This window comes from Mustela erminea, chromosome 5, assembly GCF_009829155.1.
Source record: "Mustela erminea isolate mMusErm1 chromosome 5, mMusErm1.Pri, whole genome shotgun sequence".
In the NCBI taxonomy this organism is placed as follows: Eukaryota; Metazoa; Chordata; class Mammalia; order Carnivora; family Mustelidae; genus Mustela; species Mustela erminea.
In genome coordinates, this window is record NC_045618.1 from 111,290,791 (window position 1) to 111,310,459 (window position 19,669).

Here is a 19,669-nt window from a genome sequence, read left to right on the forward strand (position 1 = left end):
TGACCCGGCATGAACTTTATGTTTCCTTTCTGTAGACAGTAGGTTAACAGTGGCTTATTTCGCTTTGTCTTTGTTATTTCTTCATAATCTAATTTGAAAGGAAACTAAGATTAGTGGCGTGCTCTGTTGTCACTTACCACAGAATTTAGATATCTGGAGAAATCTAATGCCAGAATCCAAAACAAAGAGGCTCCTCGTCTCCCTTCTTCAGCCCTCCCATGATGTGCAGAAGATACAGTCTCTAGGCGATGCCTGAAAATGCTGTGTTTATTGTTAAAACAAGTTTCTCATTTTTCCCCATAACTGTGCATTGCCTCCTCATGAATGCTCTTTTTCCTGAATCCGGGAACAGCACCATCACCTTCACAGGATAAGACTCCAGAGGGACTTGGACCCCATCCTTTGGGATAGTGGGGTCTCTACTTCCAAACTCTTCCCTTGGGCCTGTGGAGCCTGAGGATGGGCATGATTTGGGGTGTGTGTGAGGATGGCACAAAGGGGAGTTCAGGGACCCGTAAAAGGTTAAGAGTTCTCCTGAAGTTCTAGGTCCTACTAAAGAGACTCCCAAGGAGGACCTCCCCGGAACCGTGTCTGAGTGAGGGGCCCTTGCGTTCAGGTGGCATGCGGTGGATCCCATGCCTACCCGAGTCAGTGGGGGAAGTGGGCTCCCAGGAGAGGGTATTCCTGCTTTCCCACCCCCTCTAGTCGTTCAGCAAATAAATCCCAGTTGTTGCCAGTGTGTAGGCTTTGTATCGGGTGCTACAGGACAAGGGTTGCACAGAGATGAGAAAGACACGGTCCTTGTTGCTGATCCCAAGGTGGACATGCACCTGGGTTGGAGCTAGGGTGGGAGGAGTAGAGATCTTCCCATCCCACTGTCATCACCCCCACCCCTGCCTCAAGGTGCTCCTTACTCTGTCCCGTAGGACCTGCAGCGAGACATAGAACAACACAGCGCAGGTGTAGAGTCCGTCTTTAACATCTGTGACGTCCTACTGCATGACTCCGATGCCTGTGCCAATGAGACCGAGTGTGACTCCATCCAGCAGACCACCAGAAGCTTGGACAGACGCTGGAGGAACATCTGCGCCATGTCAATGGAACGGCGAATGAAGTAAGAACCGGGCTGGCCCTGACATACGAAACACGGTCAGCCGAACCCAGCTCCCCCCCTCATCTCAACAGCAGTGTTCTGTTGGCTTCACGTCCAGCGTGAAGAGAAGGCTCAGTAGGTGTGCCCATGCTCATGTAGTGAATTATTCAGAAAAAATAGAATCAGGGTGATGGCTTTCCCCAGCATTCCTGTGTCTTAAGGTATAACCATGGCTGGCCACTGTGCATCTGTGTCCCCAGCTAGAAAGCAGTGGAGGGAAGCCCTGTCTCCTGCTGTTGGACCTCTGTGAGGCAGGAGCTTTGAGGGGCAGTTCCAGGAGGAAGGTGTCCTGACCAAGAGGGGGATGTTCCCAGTTATCTCATAAAAGAGGGATAGCAGGGTCTCTCTCCCTACATGGTGCCAGTGCAAGGGGTATTGGGAATGGGACCGGTAATGGGAAGAAAAAAAGAGGAAAGCTCACGGTTGAAATGGATGGCTTTATTGAGATGCTTTCCTCCTGTCAGAATCGAGGAGACGTGGCGACTATGGCAGAAATTTCTAGATGATTACTCCCGCTTTGAGGACTGGCTCAAGTCCGCTGAGAGGACAGCAGCCTACCCGAATTCCTCAGAGGTGTTGTACACAAATGCTAAAGAAGAGCTGAAGAGGTTTGAGGTAAAGCCCCAAGCCCCTCCCGCCCCGTGCTCCTGAGAACCAAGCCTGTTGTGGCCTGGGCAGCCCAGACCACCATCCCACCAGCTGCTGACAAGACGGCTTTGCCACACGAGGCCGATCCATGCCATGCGACATGCGGGGACCTCGAGAGCCTGTCCTTTAGCACCCACACAGGGGAAAGGGGCTCTCTGTAGCCGTTTCAGCCCAGGGATTAACCTCTAGGGTAGGCCGTCTGGGGCTGGGGCGGGGGTGTGCTGGCCTTGGCCCTGACGCTACGTCCGTGTGCGCAGGCCTTCCAGCGGCAGATCCACGAGAGGCTCACGCAGCTGGAGCTCATCAACAAGCAGTACCGGCGGCTGGCCCGGGAGAACCGCACTGACACAGCCAGCAGGCTGAAGCAGATGGTGCACGAGGGCAACCAGCGCTGGGACAACCTCCAGAAGCGGGTCACGGCCATCCTGCGGAGACTCAGAGTAACCTTCCCTACGTTACCCGCCTCGTTTGTAGGCTGTCAGGGAGAAGTGACAGGCACGATCGGGCTTGTAGCAGAGCAGGGAGTAGATTGTAGTTCAGGCCTGAGGTGTCATTCTTGAAACCGGCTTTCTCCGTGGTTTAAGCCAAAGCTGCCAGCATTCATGTGTGGGTTTTTTTTAGTTTTTTGTTTGTTTGTTCGTTTGTTTAAGAGGTTATTTGCCTAAGACAAGGCTTCTGAGGCAGGGCCTGTGTATTTGATCTGTAGAACCAAGCACATCTTTTTCCATAAACCCTAGAGGTTTGCATGCTGGCTCACAGATGACCTGAAGGGTCTGGGCTGCTGACATCACAAGTTCAGGCCCAGAGTTGTCTTAGCCTGGAAAGAGGCCCGCCTTGCCCATCTGTCCATTTTTTATGTACTGCTGGTTCTTGCACAATAAAAGATGTAGCCAAAGCCCCCTCTGCATTGTGGAGCTAGGGGACAGCAATTACCCCCCAAATTCCAGAGCACATTGACCTGACCTCAAAGGCTGGGGTTGATATATATATATATACTTTTTTTTTTTTTTTTTTTTTTTTTTAACAGAGATCACAAGTAGTCAGTCAAGCAGGCAAAGAGCGGGAAGCAGGCTCCCTGCTGAGCCGAGAGCCCAATTCGGGGCTTGATCCCAGGACCCTGAGATCATGACCCGAGCCGAAGGCAGAGGCTCAACCACTGAGCCACCCAGGTGCCCCTGGGGTTGATTTTTGAATGTAAACATTCATCAAAGATTTGTGTACTTTGGGAGACATGGTACTTCAGCCTTCATGAGTCTAGGTGTAAACTGTCAGGATCTGTGTGGTTTTGGCAGCAGGAAGTCTTTTTTTTTTTTTTAAAGCAGGAAGTCATTTTAATCCCCACTTGTGTTCTCAGGGCAGAACACTCTTGAAATCATTCTAAGATGAGGAGAATCTGGGCTTTTTATTTTTAAGCTCATCAGGAAGAAATGGGCTAGCTTTTCAGACAGTTTCCATGCATTAATTTCCTTATCTCCTGATTTGACTGTGACCAGTGTAAACCTTCATTTGGCACCGAATGCTGCGTTGTCTGAGAATCAGCTGCCGATCTATGAGGTAGTAACCTAAGAGCCTTCCCTAATTGAAGGCGATAAATCTGGGTCTTCTTTCTCTGAGGGAACACGTTCAGGACTACCTCAATGAAGACATGTGGACCATTAGGCCAGGCTTATCCCTGAGATCAGTACTTTTCCATCTAGCTTCCACAGAAGGTTTATGAGGTAAAGGCCAGGGGTCTGGCCTGGATATTGAGGGGGTTCCTCAAAGAGTAAGTTGGGGAAATCACTGACTTAGAAAATTACAGGATTTCAAATGCTAAAAGGACCTTTGATATTATAGTCAACATTCCCATACCTTAATTTGCCAGTGAAGACACAAAGACTCAGAGACGTTGAGAGGCTTGTTTATTATCACACAGCCAGGACCAGAGCCCAGGCTCCTGACCCCACACTGCCCCCCTGATGCCCTATGGACCCCCGGGATACACTTTCCTCTTGCCCAAAATCAACCTTGCTGTCTACCCGAACTCTCTTATGCCCTCAGAACAAACATGTTATTTCTCCCCCTTTCATAGCATTTCACCAACCAAAGGGAGGAATTCGAGGGGACCCGGGAGAGCATTCTGGTGTGGCTTACAGAGATGGACCTGCAGCTGACCAATGTGGAGCACTTCTCAGAGAGCGACGCCGACGACAAGATGCGCCAACTGAACGTAAGGCCTGCTTTGTCAGCCCCTTGCATAAGTGTGCACCTTCGCAGGGGAGAGCTGGCCAAGGACGAGTGTCACCTGACACCCTGAGAGCAGATTCCAGCACTGAGAGAGCCTCCAGGCTGCACGCACCCGTATCCTGCAGGGTCATCGTGAGCGAGGATGCCATTCCTTACAGACAGGGGTCATTGGAACAAGGTTCCTCATTCTTTGTAGTTTATAATCATTCATGGGGAGAACGCGCTTCAGGTTCCAAACAGAACTGCATAAGATGACCTTTCCCCAGCTGTCTTGAGTCTGAGTGCAGCATGTTGGGGGCAGGGGATGGCGGCAGGAGGGGGATCCGTATCAAGAGTGGGGCCAAGAGCCGATCTCATCCGCTCTCCCAGATAATCTGCATTTCACTTTCATTTCACTGTGATTCCCTCCTTGGCTTTTAAACGCGATTGCGAAGTAGAAATGTGCCTTCCCTCATGCAGTGGCACCAGTGAGATGATGATCATGTCAGAAATTTTCTGTTTCCTCCAAGAGTCAGCAAGACCCGGTTTCCTCCCTCAACCCCAGTAGCAGTCAATGTCTATCCTTGCCCAACTTTTAGAATTATTTTATTTATTTATTTATTTATTTATTTATTTTTAAGGTTTTATTTATTTACTTATTTGTCAGAGAGAGAGGGAGCACAAGCAGGCAGAGAGGCAGGCAGAGAGAGAGGGAGAAGTAGGGTCCCCGCTGAGCAAGGAGCCTGATGTGGGGCTCAATCCCAGGGATCCCTGGGATCATGACCTGAGGCAAAAGCAGTGGCTTAACCGGCTGAGCCACCCAGGTGTCCCTCGAATTATTTTAATTGGGAAAGTCAGTTCCCAGAAGGGGTGGGGGGGAATCACATATTATTGTTCTAAATTATTCGACCTTTATTGTCTCCTTGTTAAAAATCAACCAAGCTAGAGTCCTGGGTGCAGGGACAAGGCAGTGGGGACGCAGCGATGCTGCTTCTGCGGCCCGGTTAGAAGCAACAGACCCTGGATCTTCAGGGCAGCTTATCTCCTTTGAAATCCTTTCTTTTCTCCTCTTCCGAATAGGGTTTCCAGCAGGAGATTACGTTGAACACCAACAAGATCGACCAGCTCATTGTGTTCGGGGAGCAGCTGATTCAGAAGAGCGAGCCGCTGGACGCCGTGCTGATCGAGGACGAGCTGGAGGAGCTGCACCGCTACTGCCAGGAAGTCTTCGGCCGCGTCTCCCGCTTCCACCGCAGGCTCACCTCGCACGCCCCGGTAAGGGGAGCGCCACCCTCGCCCGCCCGGCCTCCCGGCGCCTCACACTTGACCCTGACTGAATGTTTAAGGAACTGGGAAATCTATGGAATGGTCCACTATGATGTATCTTACGGTAAAAGGTCAGGGGGAGGGGCACCTATTGGTTTATTTAGCTGTTCCTACTGTGGAGTCACGCTTACTTGGAGGCTCCCGTTACCCCGTGCAGGGGGCAGCACTTCAAGAGTTCGTGTTCCTCTGATCTTTTCCGCCTGTTCCTCAGTGCAGGGCTTGCCTGACGTGTCTGTATCCCAAGGTGCGGTGATACTTGTTCTGGTTTTGCTTACGGTAGTAACTTGGTAATGTGTTGCCTGTTCCTCTTAATATCTGGGAACTTGTAATATTTGTGCCTTTCTGGTGCTTTCTTCTCACCTCTGAAATGACAAAAGCACCCGGTTTCCAAAGCAGCTACGAAGTTTCCCTTGACAGAAGGGCCTTTTGGGAAGTTCAGGTAGAGTTCTGGCCGTCATTCAGTGTTCATTGCCCTTGGGTGCCAGATGCTTTCATGGTGACCATATTGACCAAGACGACTGGCCACTTTTTCCTTCTTTGCGTTCCCAGCTGGCTAACTTGATTAACTTCATCAGACCTAGCCTTAAAAATCACAGTACAATTCCCTCGTGTCTTTTTTTAAAGATTTTATTTATTTACTTGAGAGAGAGAGTGCACGAGAACATGAATGGGGTGAGGGACAGAGGGAGAAGCAGACTTCCTGCGTGGGGCTCAATCCCAGGACCAGAGATCATGACCTGAGCCGAAGGCAGATGCTTAACCAGCTGAGCCACCCAGGAGCCCTGAATACCCTCATTTCTTAACACAGCGGTTTATAGTCCTTTTTCTTAGACTGAAGCATTACAGCATAGGGAAAATAGGTTCTATATCCTGAACGATAAGATTAAAGATAGGAATGGCTTTTAGATTTTTTTTTTTTTAAATTTAAACTTTCTGATGGTTGGAGTAAACCTGCCATTAGCCACCAATGAAACTTTGGCCGCCATCTCTTACTTTCTAGCTAAAGTCGTTTGACGTAGATCACCAAATTTCAGATTTTTCCTAGGAAAGATACAGATTCTAGGCCCCACACTGGAGAGTCTAACTTATAATAACCACAGACAGGCCCTGGGAACCCAGTTCTCTTTGAAAGCTGCCGCAGAAATGCTGATGGTGGCCATTCTCAGGCACTGCCAGACAGGCCCCTGGCACTCCTCGCCCCCACAGCAGCTTGTAATCTGGTTCATTCTGAAAATGGGACATCCCTGCTTCAGGGCTTGGAAGAAGAAAAAGAGGCCTCGGAGAATGAAACGGACATGGAGGACCCCAGAGAGATCCAGGCCGACTCCTGGCGTAAAAGGAGAGCGAGCGAGGAGCCCTCCTCTCCTCAGTCCCTTTGTCACCTGGTGCCCCCGACGCCGGGGCCCGAGCGGTCTGGCTGCGAGACCCCCGTCAGCGTGGACTCCATCCCTCTGGAGTGGGATCACACGGGGGACGTTGGGGGCTCCTCCTCTCACGAAGATGACGAGGAAGGCCCGTACTACAGCGCACTGTCAGGTAACGGCCCGCGTCTGCAGAGCCCTTGACATTGGCCCGCTCGGTTATGTTCTTAGCACCTTTGCAACACGGCCAGCTCGGGGCGGCCCTGAGTTCAGCTCTGTGGCTTCTTGTGTTGTGTCCTGCCCACTTTAACTTACGTGAGAGTCACTCAGTCTTATCGCAGATGGAGTGAAAGGCAAAAAGAAATGAAATTCACCTTGGGACATGAAGGTTGTTGCCTGATGGCTCTAGTCTGTGAGCTCTGCAGTTGAGTGATCAGTAGATCGTCTGCATCGTCTCTCTGGACTTCACCACTCCCACTGCTGCTTCAGACAGTCAGGAGTTGGCTGGGAAAAACAAAACCCTTTGGCTTTTTAAACCTTTTTAATAAGATAGATACAGGGTAGTTACTTTTCTTCTCCCAGCTGACAATGTGTCGACTGTTTGAATTCTTGGGCATTCATCTCCAGACGCCTGCAGTGAGGAAAATGACATTATTCTTTTTCAGATGTAGAAATCCCCGAAAATCCTGAGGCATATCTTAAAATGACCACAAAAACTTTGAAAGCGTCTTCTGGTAGGCCCCTGCCCGTGCATGTGTCTCAACATGGCAGCGTCCTGTGGCGCACACTGCATCCTAAGCCTCGCTCCCATGTCATGTCTGACCTCTGCCTTCTGTGGACACCATGCACCCGGTCCTTGTGTCATGGTGTATTTGCACTGCCGTACTCACACATGCCTGCGTGCTCCTTACGAAACCCCGCCCACTCAAGAGCAATCTCCACGCCATCCCTCTCCTCCCCCTCAGGCCTGTGCAGAAGGGAATTTTTCACAGTGCCTTTTAGAGTTTTTATCCCCACCCCCACCCCACCCGAAATCTAACTGAAGTTCTTTGGCACAGCCCAAGCTTTCTTCATGGTGGTTTGAAACTACTTTCTCCCTTGCTTATGGTGTTTCCTGGGAAGAGGATGGGTGGGTAGGGTTAAAGGTACTATTGCATTTGCCGCAGGAGGAGAAACCTTCCTTTCCTTGACTTGCAGCTCTAACCTTTGTTCCCTGCCCCATCCCCCCATGCAGCGGTAGGGTAGAGCCACGAACGCCCTCTTGGTCCCCAAGTCCATCCTGATGTTCACTCTCCCCACATCTGAGAGGCCTTCAGTCCTCCTGGCCCCCGGCCCCAGCCTTGCTGCCAGCGTCCCCACCCCTACATGCCCCGGCTCCAAAACACCACTCATCCTGCAAAAAAAAAAATCATACGTTTGTTGTGCTCCATTGTGAACCCATCTAGTGAAGGCGCAATGCTGTTCAGTTGCATGACTCTCATTTCATTCCCTTCTGGGACATACTGACATTTTGCAAACATGCATGCTTTGCAAGGAAAGCTGCAGAACTCATACTATAACCTGATGTCATGTTACCCATGACCTTTTTTGTGTAACTAAATATGAACCCTTTGGTTGGAGAGAACGGACGGTCACTTGCTCTGTTTTGTTTCAGGTAAATCCATTCCTGAGGACCACTCATGGCATGTTCCTGACAGCCCTTCTTGCCCCAAGCTTCGCTACAAACAGATGGGAGGTGATAGGAATGTTCAGACCATCCCCTCAGATTCCAGCACTCCTTACAAGCCAGCCTATGTAAGCGTTCGCTCCACTGAGACTGTAACCCAAGTGCATGAGTAATAATTGAGATTTTAAAAGAGAGTGGGATATTGGTGTGTACTCGCTTTCCAGCTGGTTTTCCCATGGTGTATCTATGTATCAGAGATACTGGTGTATCCCAGTATCTCTGCTGGGCTGTCTTTACATCATAAGAACCCGGCAAGACAGACTGGAGTTCTAGAGTGGCTTCTGGCCAAGAACCGTTGTTGTGTACATTGACATGATGGGGCGGTGGTTATTACTGTTGAGCCAGTCATCCGTGTGAGCAGTGAGGAACCAAAGTGCTGGCTTTCCTGAGCTGCTCCTGAGCTCCCAGACCATGTTCTAGTTCCCTTTCAGCTGCACAACCCATTCAGAACATTGTGACATCATAATCAGGAAGATTTGACCCTGTGCCATGGTAGACATGAAGTTTGAATCCTAACGCTACCATAAATTACCCTGGGGCCGTAGCCCTTTGCCGTGCCTCTGTAAGCCTTCCTCACCTGAGGACAAACCTATATTACGTAATTGTTGTTAGGATTGATGTGTACGAAGATGTAAAGAAGGCCTTGACAGGTGGTCCCTGCTACTGTTACTCCCACTGCTACCACACATGGTTTGTTGTTGTTGTTTATACCCATGACTGCTCTTCCTCACTGTGTTTTCCTCGGGCAACATGAGTCCTTGGCGTGCTCTGGCGACGCAGCTGTCGGGGGCAGCCAGCCTCGGATTTAGTGTTGGCTCCAGATCATCCCCATTACCGAGAATTAGTGACAGGCGAGTTGAAATTAAAGTGCCTGTGTGCGCTTTTAATAATCACCTCGTAGACAAACCAGAGCCGTGTGAGCATCTCTGGGTAGGTCCTCAAAGTGCCCTCTGAGTCTAAGAGTGAATATTAGAGAAGATTCTGCCTGTGTACAGTCAGACTCAAGTCACTGGCTAGCGGGCTTTCATGCCCAGTTCAACCACTCCTCTTCATGCTTAGCAAGCAGTTGTCAGTTCTAATCTGTCTCTTTGGGGTGCGGAATAAGACCCGACAGCCCGGGGGCAGAGGGACCCCAGCACCTCACCTCGGTTTCACATATAGGGCCACCAGGTTGGACCTCTCCCAGTGATTAAGTTTGTGTTCCCCACCTGCAAGTTGCAAAAGTTCCACCCTTTCCTTTGTGTCTGAAACCAGGCATGTCACCAGAAATTTGCAGGATTCTTTTCTTTTCCCCCCACATTCCACACAAGTAGGCTGAATGGACACAAACCAAAGAAAGCGTGGCTTTTCCAAAAAGGATACATTTATTTTTGGAAAGGCCTGTGATAAAAATAGCCCAATGAACACTGCACTAACAGAAGAGTATGTTCAGTGAAAGGTAAATGCTTGGTAATGAATGGCCCCCGGAGGCAGATCTGTCCTCTGTGTGTCTACAGTTCCAGGTGATAATTTGCCAGGCGGCTCTACAGAGTGACTGGGAGGGAGGACTGAATTTTGCAAAACACTGTGCAGATGCGCAAGGAAGCACACAGTAACAGCCCAGCAGATCAGCAGTGGTTTCTAGCTTCTTTTTTGCACGATTCATTTGAGGAGTGCTAGGAAACCCCGAATTAGGCCATTTTATTTCCATCCCTGACATGTCATCTGCTTCCCCACCATCTCAGCCTTTACTTCTGTCATTAGTCCTTATAAATGCTTATAAATGCCCCCAATATGCTACAGAAACCCCTATTTGATTTGGAGCAAATATTTGAAGCAAATGACCCTTCGAAGGAAAGGTCATATCTTCGTTTCCTTCCTGTTGCTGTGAACTGAGATACTCTTCACACAGCCTCTGAAATGTTACAGATGGTGACGTGGAAATTGCCTCATTCCAGGTAAAGCTGCTGTTATCCCCGGGCACTGACGGTGGCAAAGAAGGCTCCAGAGTCTTGAATGGCAGCTCACGGCAGGAAGACGAAGGCCTGGCCGCTCTCGGCGTACAGCAGTCAGGTACACTTAAGTTAGGCAGTTGTCAGGACAGGTGAAGTCTGTATTTTGGGTTATCTGAGCATTTACTTTAAGTCACTGCTCAACAGAACGTTAATTGGGAATTGAACAGTTAGGGGCACCTGGGTGGCTCAGTCAGGTAAGTGTCAGACTCTTGGTTTCATTGAGCTCAGGGTCGTGAAATGGAGCCTGTGTGGGCTCTGCATTGAGTGTGGAGCCTGATTCAAGAGTCTCTCTCTCCTTCTGCCCCTCCCCCCCCTTAATCTGCCCCAAACAGCTGAACTTAGCCTATGCCAGCCAGTGTTATCTGAGAACTAGCTGATTTGTGGGGCATCTGGCTGGTTTAGTTGGTAAAGCATGCAACTTCTTAAGATCTTGGGATTGTAAGTTTGAGCCCCTTTGTTTGGTGTAGAGATTACTTCAAAACAAAAAAAGAATGGGTGACTCAGTGGGTTAAAGCCTCTTCCTTCGGCTCAGGTCATGGCCCCGGGGTCCTGGGATCGAGCCCCACATCAGGCTTTCTGCTCCAGGGGGAGGCTACCTCTCTGCCTACTGTGATCTCTCTCAAATAAATAAATAAAATCTTAAGAAAAAAAAATTTTTTTTTAAATTTTTTTAAAGCAAGAACAGAATCAGCTGACTTATATTTATGAACAAATTCCTAAGCTGTTTACTTGCAAAGTTATCCTTTAATATTGACAGAAGGAGCCTGGTAGGATGAAGTACGTGTTTAATGACATCACTCGTATGTAAAGATCAGACATGAAGATGACAACCAGAGAGTTGTCAGGTTTCTCCTTGTGAGACAGGCTCGGTGATTAGAAAAGTAATTACTCAACTAAACCAAAAGTCAGACCAGTGGCATTGACTTGATCATACATGGACCAAAGAGGAAAGGGCTCTAAAAACAGCATAAACTAAAATGCCAGACTTGGGCCTGCAGTGCACGTTGGCAACACTTTTGGGTCCCCTGCCCCACTTTCCACCCCATTCCGGCCTTTGTGGGCAGGTCCTGGCACAGGCCTTGAACCAGAGTGAGGGAAGTGGCTTCTTTGCACTCCAGCCTCCAGCAAGGTGAATCCCCTACAGGTTTTCTCACCCTGACCCTGGACTCATTGGAGGCAGAGAAATCTGTAGGTGCTACTGCTGCTTTTCAGGTGTGACTTTCTATTCCAGGTGCCTTTGACAGGTGGGAGCTGATTCAAGCCCAAGAACTTCGCAATCAACTCAGAATAAAACAAAACTTGCAACAGGTGAACTCTGAGATCCGTGACGTCACTACTTGGCTGAAAGAAACGGAGGCAGAGCTAGAAATGTTAAAGAGGGCGCAGCCGCCCTCGGATATCCGGGAAATGGAGCTCAGAGTGAAGCGGCTCAAGGTGAGGGGGGGCTGCGGAGGGAAGAGGGATTAGAACGTATGTGCGGACGCATGCCTTGCAGCACCGGCAGGTCCCGTCTGGCAGTGGCATGGGTGGCGAGCTGCAGATAGCTTTGGTAGCATTCAGTCTGTCCCATTGCACTTCTATCACTGGTAAGGACACCAAGGTAGATTTCTGTTTCTGGAAGAGCATCTGCACATGATCCCAAAGCTCAGATCCCCTGTGCTGGAAACATCTGACTGCAGAGACACCACTAGACTCTTGGGGAGACATTAGTGGCCACTGCCGGGCAGCTTAAAAACACCCTTCCACGCTGTGCTGTCCAGGCGGGGATAGAGCGTCGAGGATGGGGAGGAGGACCAGCTCACCTGCTGATGAATTCTGTGGCCTGATGTGGTATTCTGTTAGACAAAACTTGTGACCCACCTGGTCAGGCGTCACCCACCAGAACTAGCCAGCGAGCAGGGAGAGGGGCTGGTGGAGTCCTGTACCTGGGGGTGCCCTGAGCATGAGTCTGAGCTCCTAAGATGCCCCAGGGCAGTATCCAGGCAACTTCACAGTGGTACTCTTACTTTGCTTTGTGCATTACTATATCTGGGATTACTGTTCATCCTAAGGAATACCACTTCTGTGATGTCTAGAGGCCCGTGCGGCATAACTCTGAGTACTTCATCTGGAAGACTTTCAGTCTGGTCCAGAAATAAGCCAACCAGGGCTCAGGGGGGTCTATTCCTGGCTGTGGTTGAGTCGGCCAGCCAGGAGCCAGGGCTCTGCTCCCAGCTTGGCCAGCCAAGGTCACCAACCTTGTAAGACAGCTCCTCACCTGATGCTGCCCAGCCAGTTACAAGCAAGGTCGCACTTGTGTCTGTGGCCACAGCTCAGAGACGTGCTTGGCAGACACGTTCCCCACTGAGGTTCAGATGAACCCCGCATCCCTATTTTCAGAATGCCTAATCCAGTCTTTTTCCTCTGCGGTAGGAGATCTTGAAAGCCTTTGACACCTACAAGGCTTTAGTGGTCTCTGTCAACATGAGCAGCAAGGAACTTCTGCAGACGGAGAGCGCGGAGTCCGGCGAGCTCCAGGCTAGAGTTGGGCAGTTGGGGCGGCGCTGGGACGTGGTCCGGGGCGCGGTGGAGAGCTGGAGAGCAGGCTTACGGCGGTTCCTCCTACAGTGCCAGGTATGGGGGCCCAGGGGCCTGCGTGTGTGGGAGAAGCTGGTATTTTTATGCTCGGGCTGCTTTGGCACAGAACGGCTTGTAGGAGGGAAATGGGCTTTACCATTTGCTTCCAAGAGGCTCAGCTGCTGTCCAGAGACCTGCTGTTTGCCCTGGGTCTCCTGTTGCCCTGGCCCACTCCTAGCATAAGGGTTCCAGCAAGCATTCCAGTAGGTCGGGAATGCCACCCTGCATTGCCCCATCTCTGTCCTCTCGCCAAGAGGACCTTACAGCAGAGTATTAAGAGACCTGGCCCAGAGTAAGGAGTGGTTTAACCCAACTCCAGAGTTCCCGTAGCTGTGTGACATTGGGCAAATCACTGTACCTGGTAGACTTCTGTGTCCTCATCTGAAAAATGGGAATAATTCTAGTCTTTACTTTGTGAGTTGCTTTTTAGGACTAAATTCATATAATCTTAGCCTAGCGCTTGACACATGGTTAATGTGTTAGCTCTGAGCCCACCAGCGAGCCCACATGCGGCCCTGTCCCTGGGTCCCAGCCTGCCCTGTAGGGGTGTCTCCCTCTGCCACTGAATCCAGTACATTTGTTGAGTAATTTGTGGTCTTTTCTGTGTAATGGTGGCAGTGGGGGCCGGGGGGGGGGCACTGCTGGAGCCCTTTCTGCTAGCACTTTTCCACTTGACAGAATTCATCGTGCCTCCCAGGACTGTCCCGCCTGTATCCTCTTTCCTCTTTCCCTCTTCCCGGTTTTGGGGCCCTGGCATTTCATTTAAATCTGGCCCTTTTATTCACTGGACAGTGTCAAGAGCAAATACTATGAAGGCCCAAGCTAGCAAGCTGCTTCTCAGTACCCCCGTCCTTTACAGAAAAGGCAACACTATGATGTGTGTGTGTGTGTGTGTGTGTTTTTAAGGACTTCCACCAGTTGAGTCAAGATCTGTTACTGTGGTTGGCGAGTGCTGAGAGCCGGAGGCAGAAGGCTCAGGTCACAGACCCAAAGGCAGACCCCCAGGTTTTCCTGGAATGTCAGGAAGAGCTGATGGTGAGTTTCTTCCTAAGGGGTTCTGCACTGCCCTGGCCTCTGTCAGGTGCATACTCAGGGAGCCTCACCTAGTGTTCCTGGGAACGATGCCAGTGTGGCGTTGCGTTCTCACGTTCAGGTTCTATCTACTGAGCACCCCCTTATAGTTAGGAAGCTGGATGACTTGCAGGGAGGGAGAGGCATGGCCAAAAGCAGGAAGTCTTCGAGATCTTGGGAATTGGGGGTCTAGGTGTTTAGCAATATCCTCAGATACTTAAAGCCGCTTTACTTTCTCCTTTGGGAATAGGACTCATAGGGGGAGACTAGGCTCAGTGACTCCACAGACACCATGAGCTGTAGGGGTTTTCTGAATCCACTATAGAAAAGTCTTATTTCTTGGAGGGTAATTGTGTTTTCTGATATTTATTTTACTTACTTAACCGGGTGACATCCTTACTCATAAATTGATACGTGGTTCAAGTATAAATAAATGTAAAGTACCGGTCTTTATTTTAAAAACATTCTCCTACTAAAATCTTGGCAAAGCCCCGCTCTCCAGAGCAGCGCTCCCCAACAGACAAGGTGCAGTGAAGGAAGTGTCCGTCTCTGCTGCCCAAGACGGCAGCTGCAGCCCCTGGGTGAGTGTTGAGCGGTTGTGACCCTCACTTCTTTCCTCGAACTCCTCCATCCAGTTGTCTACAGACTGAGGAGGAATGGAAAACGGGCAGGGTGTAACCCACCTGCTGCCTCAAGGCTGCTGGGCTTGAGGACACGCACAGGCACACACAGAAGCAGTAGAAGGTTCCGGAGTCAGCCCCCACCCGTCATTCATCCTCAATGAATGTCAGGGCACTAAGAGAGCCTCCTCTGGCCCCAACGAAAGGGGGCCTTCCATTTCACACCCTTTTTGTGTTTTTAGCGACTGGAAAAGGAGCTCGGGGAACGGCAACCTCAAGTAAATACCTTACGGGAGATTTCAGACAGCCTTCTTGTTAAGGGGCGTGGAGAGGACTATATCGAGGCTGAGGAGAAGGTACATGTTATTGAGAAGAAGCTCAAACAGTTACTTGAGCAAGTGTCCCAAGACTTAATGTCCCTGCAGGGACGCCAGGTGAGTCCGCTCGTGGCTTCTAAATGGAAAGATGTCTTTGATCAGAGATGAACGAGCGGCAGTACGGCAGCCTTGCTGGGGGGTGGGCTGTGAGCACGTCTTGGAGCCGAGTCTCAGTCCTGCCCCTGCCTAGCTGTGCGGCCCTAAAAAGTTACACAGGCTCTCTGACACCCTTCTGGCATTTGCAAGGAGAGGACGACACCTTAGTGCCCACATGTCCACGTGGCTGGCATAGGAAAGAAAAAGCCGCCCAATCCATCTGTCCTTTCTGACTTGCCTTCATGCCCAACAGTTGTGGGAGTCCTCTTCACTGTCCTGCTCCCTGTCTTCTGACCACTCATTTTTCTGCATTCTTCCTTGAAAACATGATCCGACTCCAAACTAACCCAGACCATCCCCCCGGCCGACTGAGGGCAGGCCTGCCCGCTCCGTGCTGGAGTTCCCTTCCGGCTCTGGCGTATTGAGGGCCATTTGACTACATCCGCACGGTCCGCTGCTCCTGTCCCTCCCGCTGCAGCCAAACTCCGTGTCCCCCAGTGTGTGCTGTGGGGGCTGAGTGCCAGTGGCTGGCCTGGCCATGCCTACTGCGCTCCGTTTTGTCTGCAAAAGCCCCTGTTAAAGCAGGGGGGTGAGGAATGGAGGAGCTGCCTCTTCCAGAAGGATGGGAGCTGTGGGGAGGGGTGAGTGGAGCAGTGTCGAGTCTGCACGAAGCACGTTTTTGTGCTCTTGAGACTCTTCAGAACCTCCTGTTCCCCTGAACTGAGCCCTCGGGGTGTGCATTTCAGAACCCAGATCCACCTCTGCCCAGCTTGGACGAGGAGGACGGTGGAGACCAGCCGCCCGCAGCCTCCACACCAGCTCCTCCAGCCAAGGTGAGAGCCCCTCTGGGCCCTGAGCACTGTGCTGGCGATTTCTTGGTAACTGGTGATTGTTCGGTGACAGGAACGGGAGCCCCCCACCAAGGCCCCAGCCCCCATTTCACAACAGCACAGATCGCTTCAACCTGCTGGGCAGCGGAGAGGCGGACTGTACAGAGGAAGAACGTTGCCCCCACAGGAAGGCTGGCTTATCTGCTGCTCTTCACTGGAACGGGAGCAGGTTGTGAAAGAGGGGAGCCCTGACGGTGTCGTTGAACGGGCTCCCCGATTTCCCCATTAACAACCCACCCACAGACGGGAACGTGAAACTCCCAGCATTTCTTACCTCGTCCAGTATAATCTCACACGCATGAGATCACTCTGGTCTCAAAATCTCGGCAGGGAGAGGACCTAAGGAAGGGGTATAATTTAAGAAGGAAGAGGTTTTATCCTGGCCGGGACTCACGGTCTTCCGTTACTAATCGGATTCTTTTTATCCAGCAGTTTGGAGCAGAGAGAATGACAACAGACAAGAGCAAGACGGACAGCAGGTGAGGGGGCCCTGTAGTCACCGCAGCAAGTCCCTTGTCACGCACACACATCCCTCACCAGTCTTGCCTGTCCCGTGTTCCAAGTCTTTGGACAAAACCCACTTTGTTTTCTTTGGTCTGGAAAGAGCTGGGCTGCCTTTCCGGGACCAAACCTTCATCCTGGGCCCCACTTTAATTTCGGGTCCTGGAGGTCTGTCTTGACGCAAGGGGGTCAGGTAACAGGCGGAGGGGGTGCCTCCCGGCAGTGTGCGCTCAGCTTTCCATGCCGTCCTTTGGCAGGGTGCCCGGTCCCGCTGGCCCCAGCAGCTCCCGGCCGCAACGCTCCTTCGTGTCACGGGTGATCAGGGCCGCGCTGCCCCTACAGCTGCTGCTGCTCCTGCTGCTGCTCCTGGCCTGCCTGCTGCCCTTCTCCGAAGAGGACTACAGCTGCACGCAGGCCAACAACTTTGCCAGGTCCTTCTACCCCATGCTGAGGTACACCAACGGGCCTCCCCCGACCTAGAGGCCCCGTCTGGCCCGCAGCACCTCTCCACCACCCCATGCGTTCCTGCGGGTGCCTGACTCGTGGCCCCAGGCCAGCCAGTGAGTGACCCTCAGCGTTGGCCTGGCCCAGGGACCTGCTGCAGATGCCGGGCTCAGCCAGAGAGAGCAGTGCGCGCTCTCGGGACCCAGGGCAGCTTTCCAAGGATGTTCGTCCCTGGTGGGCAGGGAGCCAGGGCAGCAGTTGCCCCATATGGTTTGGCAAAGCTAGTTGATTGGTCTCGGGGTCTTCAGTTTCCTGAAGAGCCAAGCACTTTGTGACTTCTGATTTATTTGTGAAACACTATTCAAATGTAGCTAATACGCTCAGTGAACAGCAACATTCATCACCTGTTATAGAAACAAGCCACTTCCATCTTAGAAATGGTTCGGAAACTCACGTGCACGCTCAGCTGATTGAAACAATCACATCTGATATGTTTAGAATTAATTTCACTGCGATCAGCTAGCAATCCGGAGCTGCAGGTTATAAACCAAAATGTTTTGTTCTGTACTTAGGTCTGCTCTTTTATATTGCTTTAAATTTTTAAAGAAATTATATTGCATGGATGTGGTTATTTGTGCATATTTTTTAACGACGCCCAATCTGTATGAATAATGTAAACTTCGATTTTTAAGAAATCAGATTTTAGCTTGAGCTTTTGACTAATGTACAGTAAATGCCAAACTACTTGATAGGGATGTTTTTCTAAGTTAATTTTATAAGACTTTTCACCTTTAAAGTGATGCTTCAGGTGTTGTGTGGCTGTTTGGCCATGGGGGGTTGTTACAGAAACTTGAAGCTATTTGTGGTATGTACAACTCAAATGTTTCTCATTAAAACAGAAAAAAATACCCATACTTTCATTGTATTGGATCCTATTACAAATTAGATGTTCTACGCAATCTACCCCAGAACAAAAGTTACTTTAAAAATATGTAGGAGGATTTATGGGTTCTAATTCTAAGCTAGGCTTTATATTCTACTTATTTAACTTGTTACAAGATAACGTAGGAGATCTAAATTCCCACAACTTGTAGACATGGCGATTTTACAGTGTGTGACCCTCCCTTGCTGGTGGGAGTGACGAGGGCAGCATGGCAGGGAAGGTGGGTACAAAGGAAAGGAGGAGTTCACCCAGATTGTTCTATTCCCAGCTCTCTCCAAAGCAAACAGATTTTAACAAATGTTACAGGCAGAACCACCTTCCTTCCAGAGGATTCCAGTACCATTATCTGTTTCTCACCAAAACAAAGTGATTAGAAGTCACTGAACAGGTCCTGGGTTAACTACTCCTAACCTGCATCTTTTTTTTTTTTTTTTTTTTTTTTAAGATTTTACGTATTTGACCGAGAGAGCACAAGTAGGCAGAGGGGCAGATAGAAGCAGGCTCACCTCTGAGCTGGGAGCCTAATGTGGGGCTCCATCCCAGGACCCTGAGATCAGGACCTGAGCTGAAGGCAGACGCTTAACCCACTGAGCCACCCAGGGGTCCCCTAACCTGCATCTCTTGACACTTGGGAGACACCACTCTCCTAACCGCCACCTCAGTCCATGCCCCCCTCTTTCTCAGCCAAGCACAAACCTCAGGGGAAGCTAGGGAGGCTTGGCTGTAGATGAAGAGCAGCCTCCCAGCACTGGCGGCCCCTTCTGTGGGTCAGACACCCCCAGGACGTGTGCCGTTCCCCAGCGGCTTGATGTAATGGTACCAGTGGAAGGGAGTCCGTCTTCACTTTACCAAATTGATGAAAGCGATAGGCAGAAAAGGGTATTTTACAGTTTAAAAAAAGTCTTTTGATGCTTTAAAATAATTCATTTCTTTTCATGGATTGACAATGTCACCCAGCTGTTTTTCTGAGTCACCGAGTTGGTCAGAGGATCCTTGCTCCAATTCTGCCAGAGGTAAAAGGCAGAATCTCTCCCTCCTCTTCCTTCCTGTCCAAAGGAGGTGATGGTTCTGGAAACCTTTCACTCTGGTGGTATTTTAAAGCCTGATTGTGCACATGCATTCTCAGGATAAAGGTCTTTTGATTTTTTTAGGCTTCTAGACCCTACCCTTACCGCAGCAGGTCTTTTTTCACTCAAAGCTCAGTGTATTCCCAGACACTTGTTATGAGATTATGTTTTACACTTTGAGGAGGCTTTGCATCTTCCATTTCCCACACGTGAGGGAAAGTTTTAAATGACACTTGGCATTTAGATCGCTTCAATATGAATGAATGACCTTTCTCCCCATCCCTGATCGGGTGTCATACTGACTTCAATGGGGTCATTCCAGAAAATCCACCCCAGTAATTGACGTACTGTGTACCAGGACTTTGATGTGTGTGAGCTGGCTTTTACTTGAACACATAGTGCCTGTGGTCATTAGTCACAAGGGTGAAATTAGCTGATCAAAGATTAAACTGCTACTTTTTAAAAAGTCTGTGGGGCATCTGGGTGGCTCAGTTGGTTAAGCGTCCATCTCTTGATTTTGATACAGGTCATGATCTGGTCACAGGTTCAAGCCCCACATCAGGCTCTGCACTGAGTGCCGAGTCTGTGTTCTCTCTCCCTCTGCCCCTCCCTCTGCTTGCACATACTCTCA

The 19,669-nt window shown here is 50.3% G+C and overlaps 1 protein-coding gene across 17 annotated transcripts in view; it reads left to right on the plus strand.

Annotated features, from left to right (window-relative positions):
- SYNE2 (spectrin repeat containing nuclear envelope protein 2) overlaps positions 1 to 17,936 on the plus strand; it is a 330,018-nt gene extending 312,082 nt beyond the window's left edge. For 5 of the 17 annotated variants that reach the window (XM_032344442.1, XM_032344444.1, XM_032344455.1 and 2 more), the window contains 17 exons: positions 927 to 1,114; positions 1,618 to 1,768; positions 2,059 to 2,241; positions 3,284 to 3,355; positions 3,873 to 4,010; positions 5,087 to 5,281; positions 6,586 to 6,868; positions 7,359 to 7,427; positions 8,348 to 8,487; positions 10,357 to 10,471; positions 11,645 to 11,847; positions 12,826 to 13,026; positions 13,936 to 14,064; positions 14,963 to 15,154; positions 15,940 to 16,026; positions 16,513 to 16,562; positions 16,842 to 17,936. In XM_032344442.1, coding sequence (XP_032200333.1) covers positions 927 to 1,114; positions 1,618 to 1,768; positions 2,059 to 2,241; positions 3,284 to 3,355; positions 3,873 to 4,010; positions 5,087 to 5,281; positions 6,586 to 6,868; positions 7,359 to 7,427; positions 8,348 to 8,487; positions 10,357 to 10,471; positions 11,645 to 11,847; positions 12,826 to 13,026; positions 13,936 to 14,064; positions 14,963 to 15,154; positions 15,940 to 16,026; positions 16,513 to 16,562; positions 16,842 to 17,064 — 2,619 coding nt within the window. In that variant the 3' untranslated portion in view covers positions 17,065 to 17,936. The other 12 variants (XM_032344447.1, XM_032344458.1, XM_032344445.1 and 9 more) reach the window with 11 other exon arrangements.
- Positions 17,937 to 19,669: the final 1,733 nt, after the last annotated feature.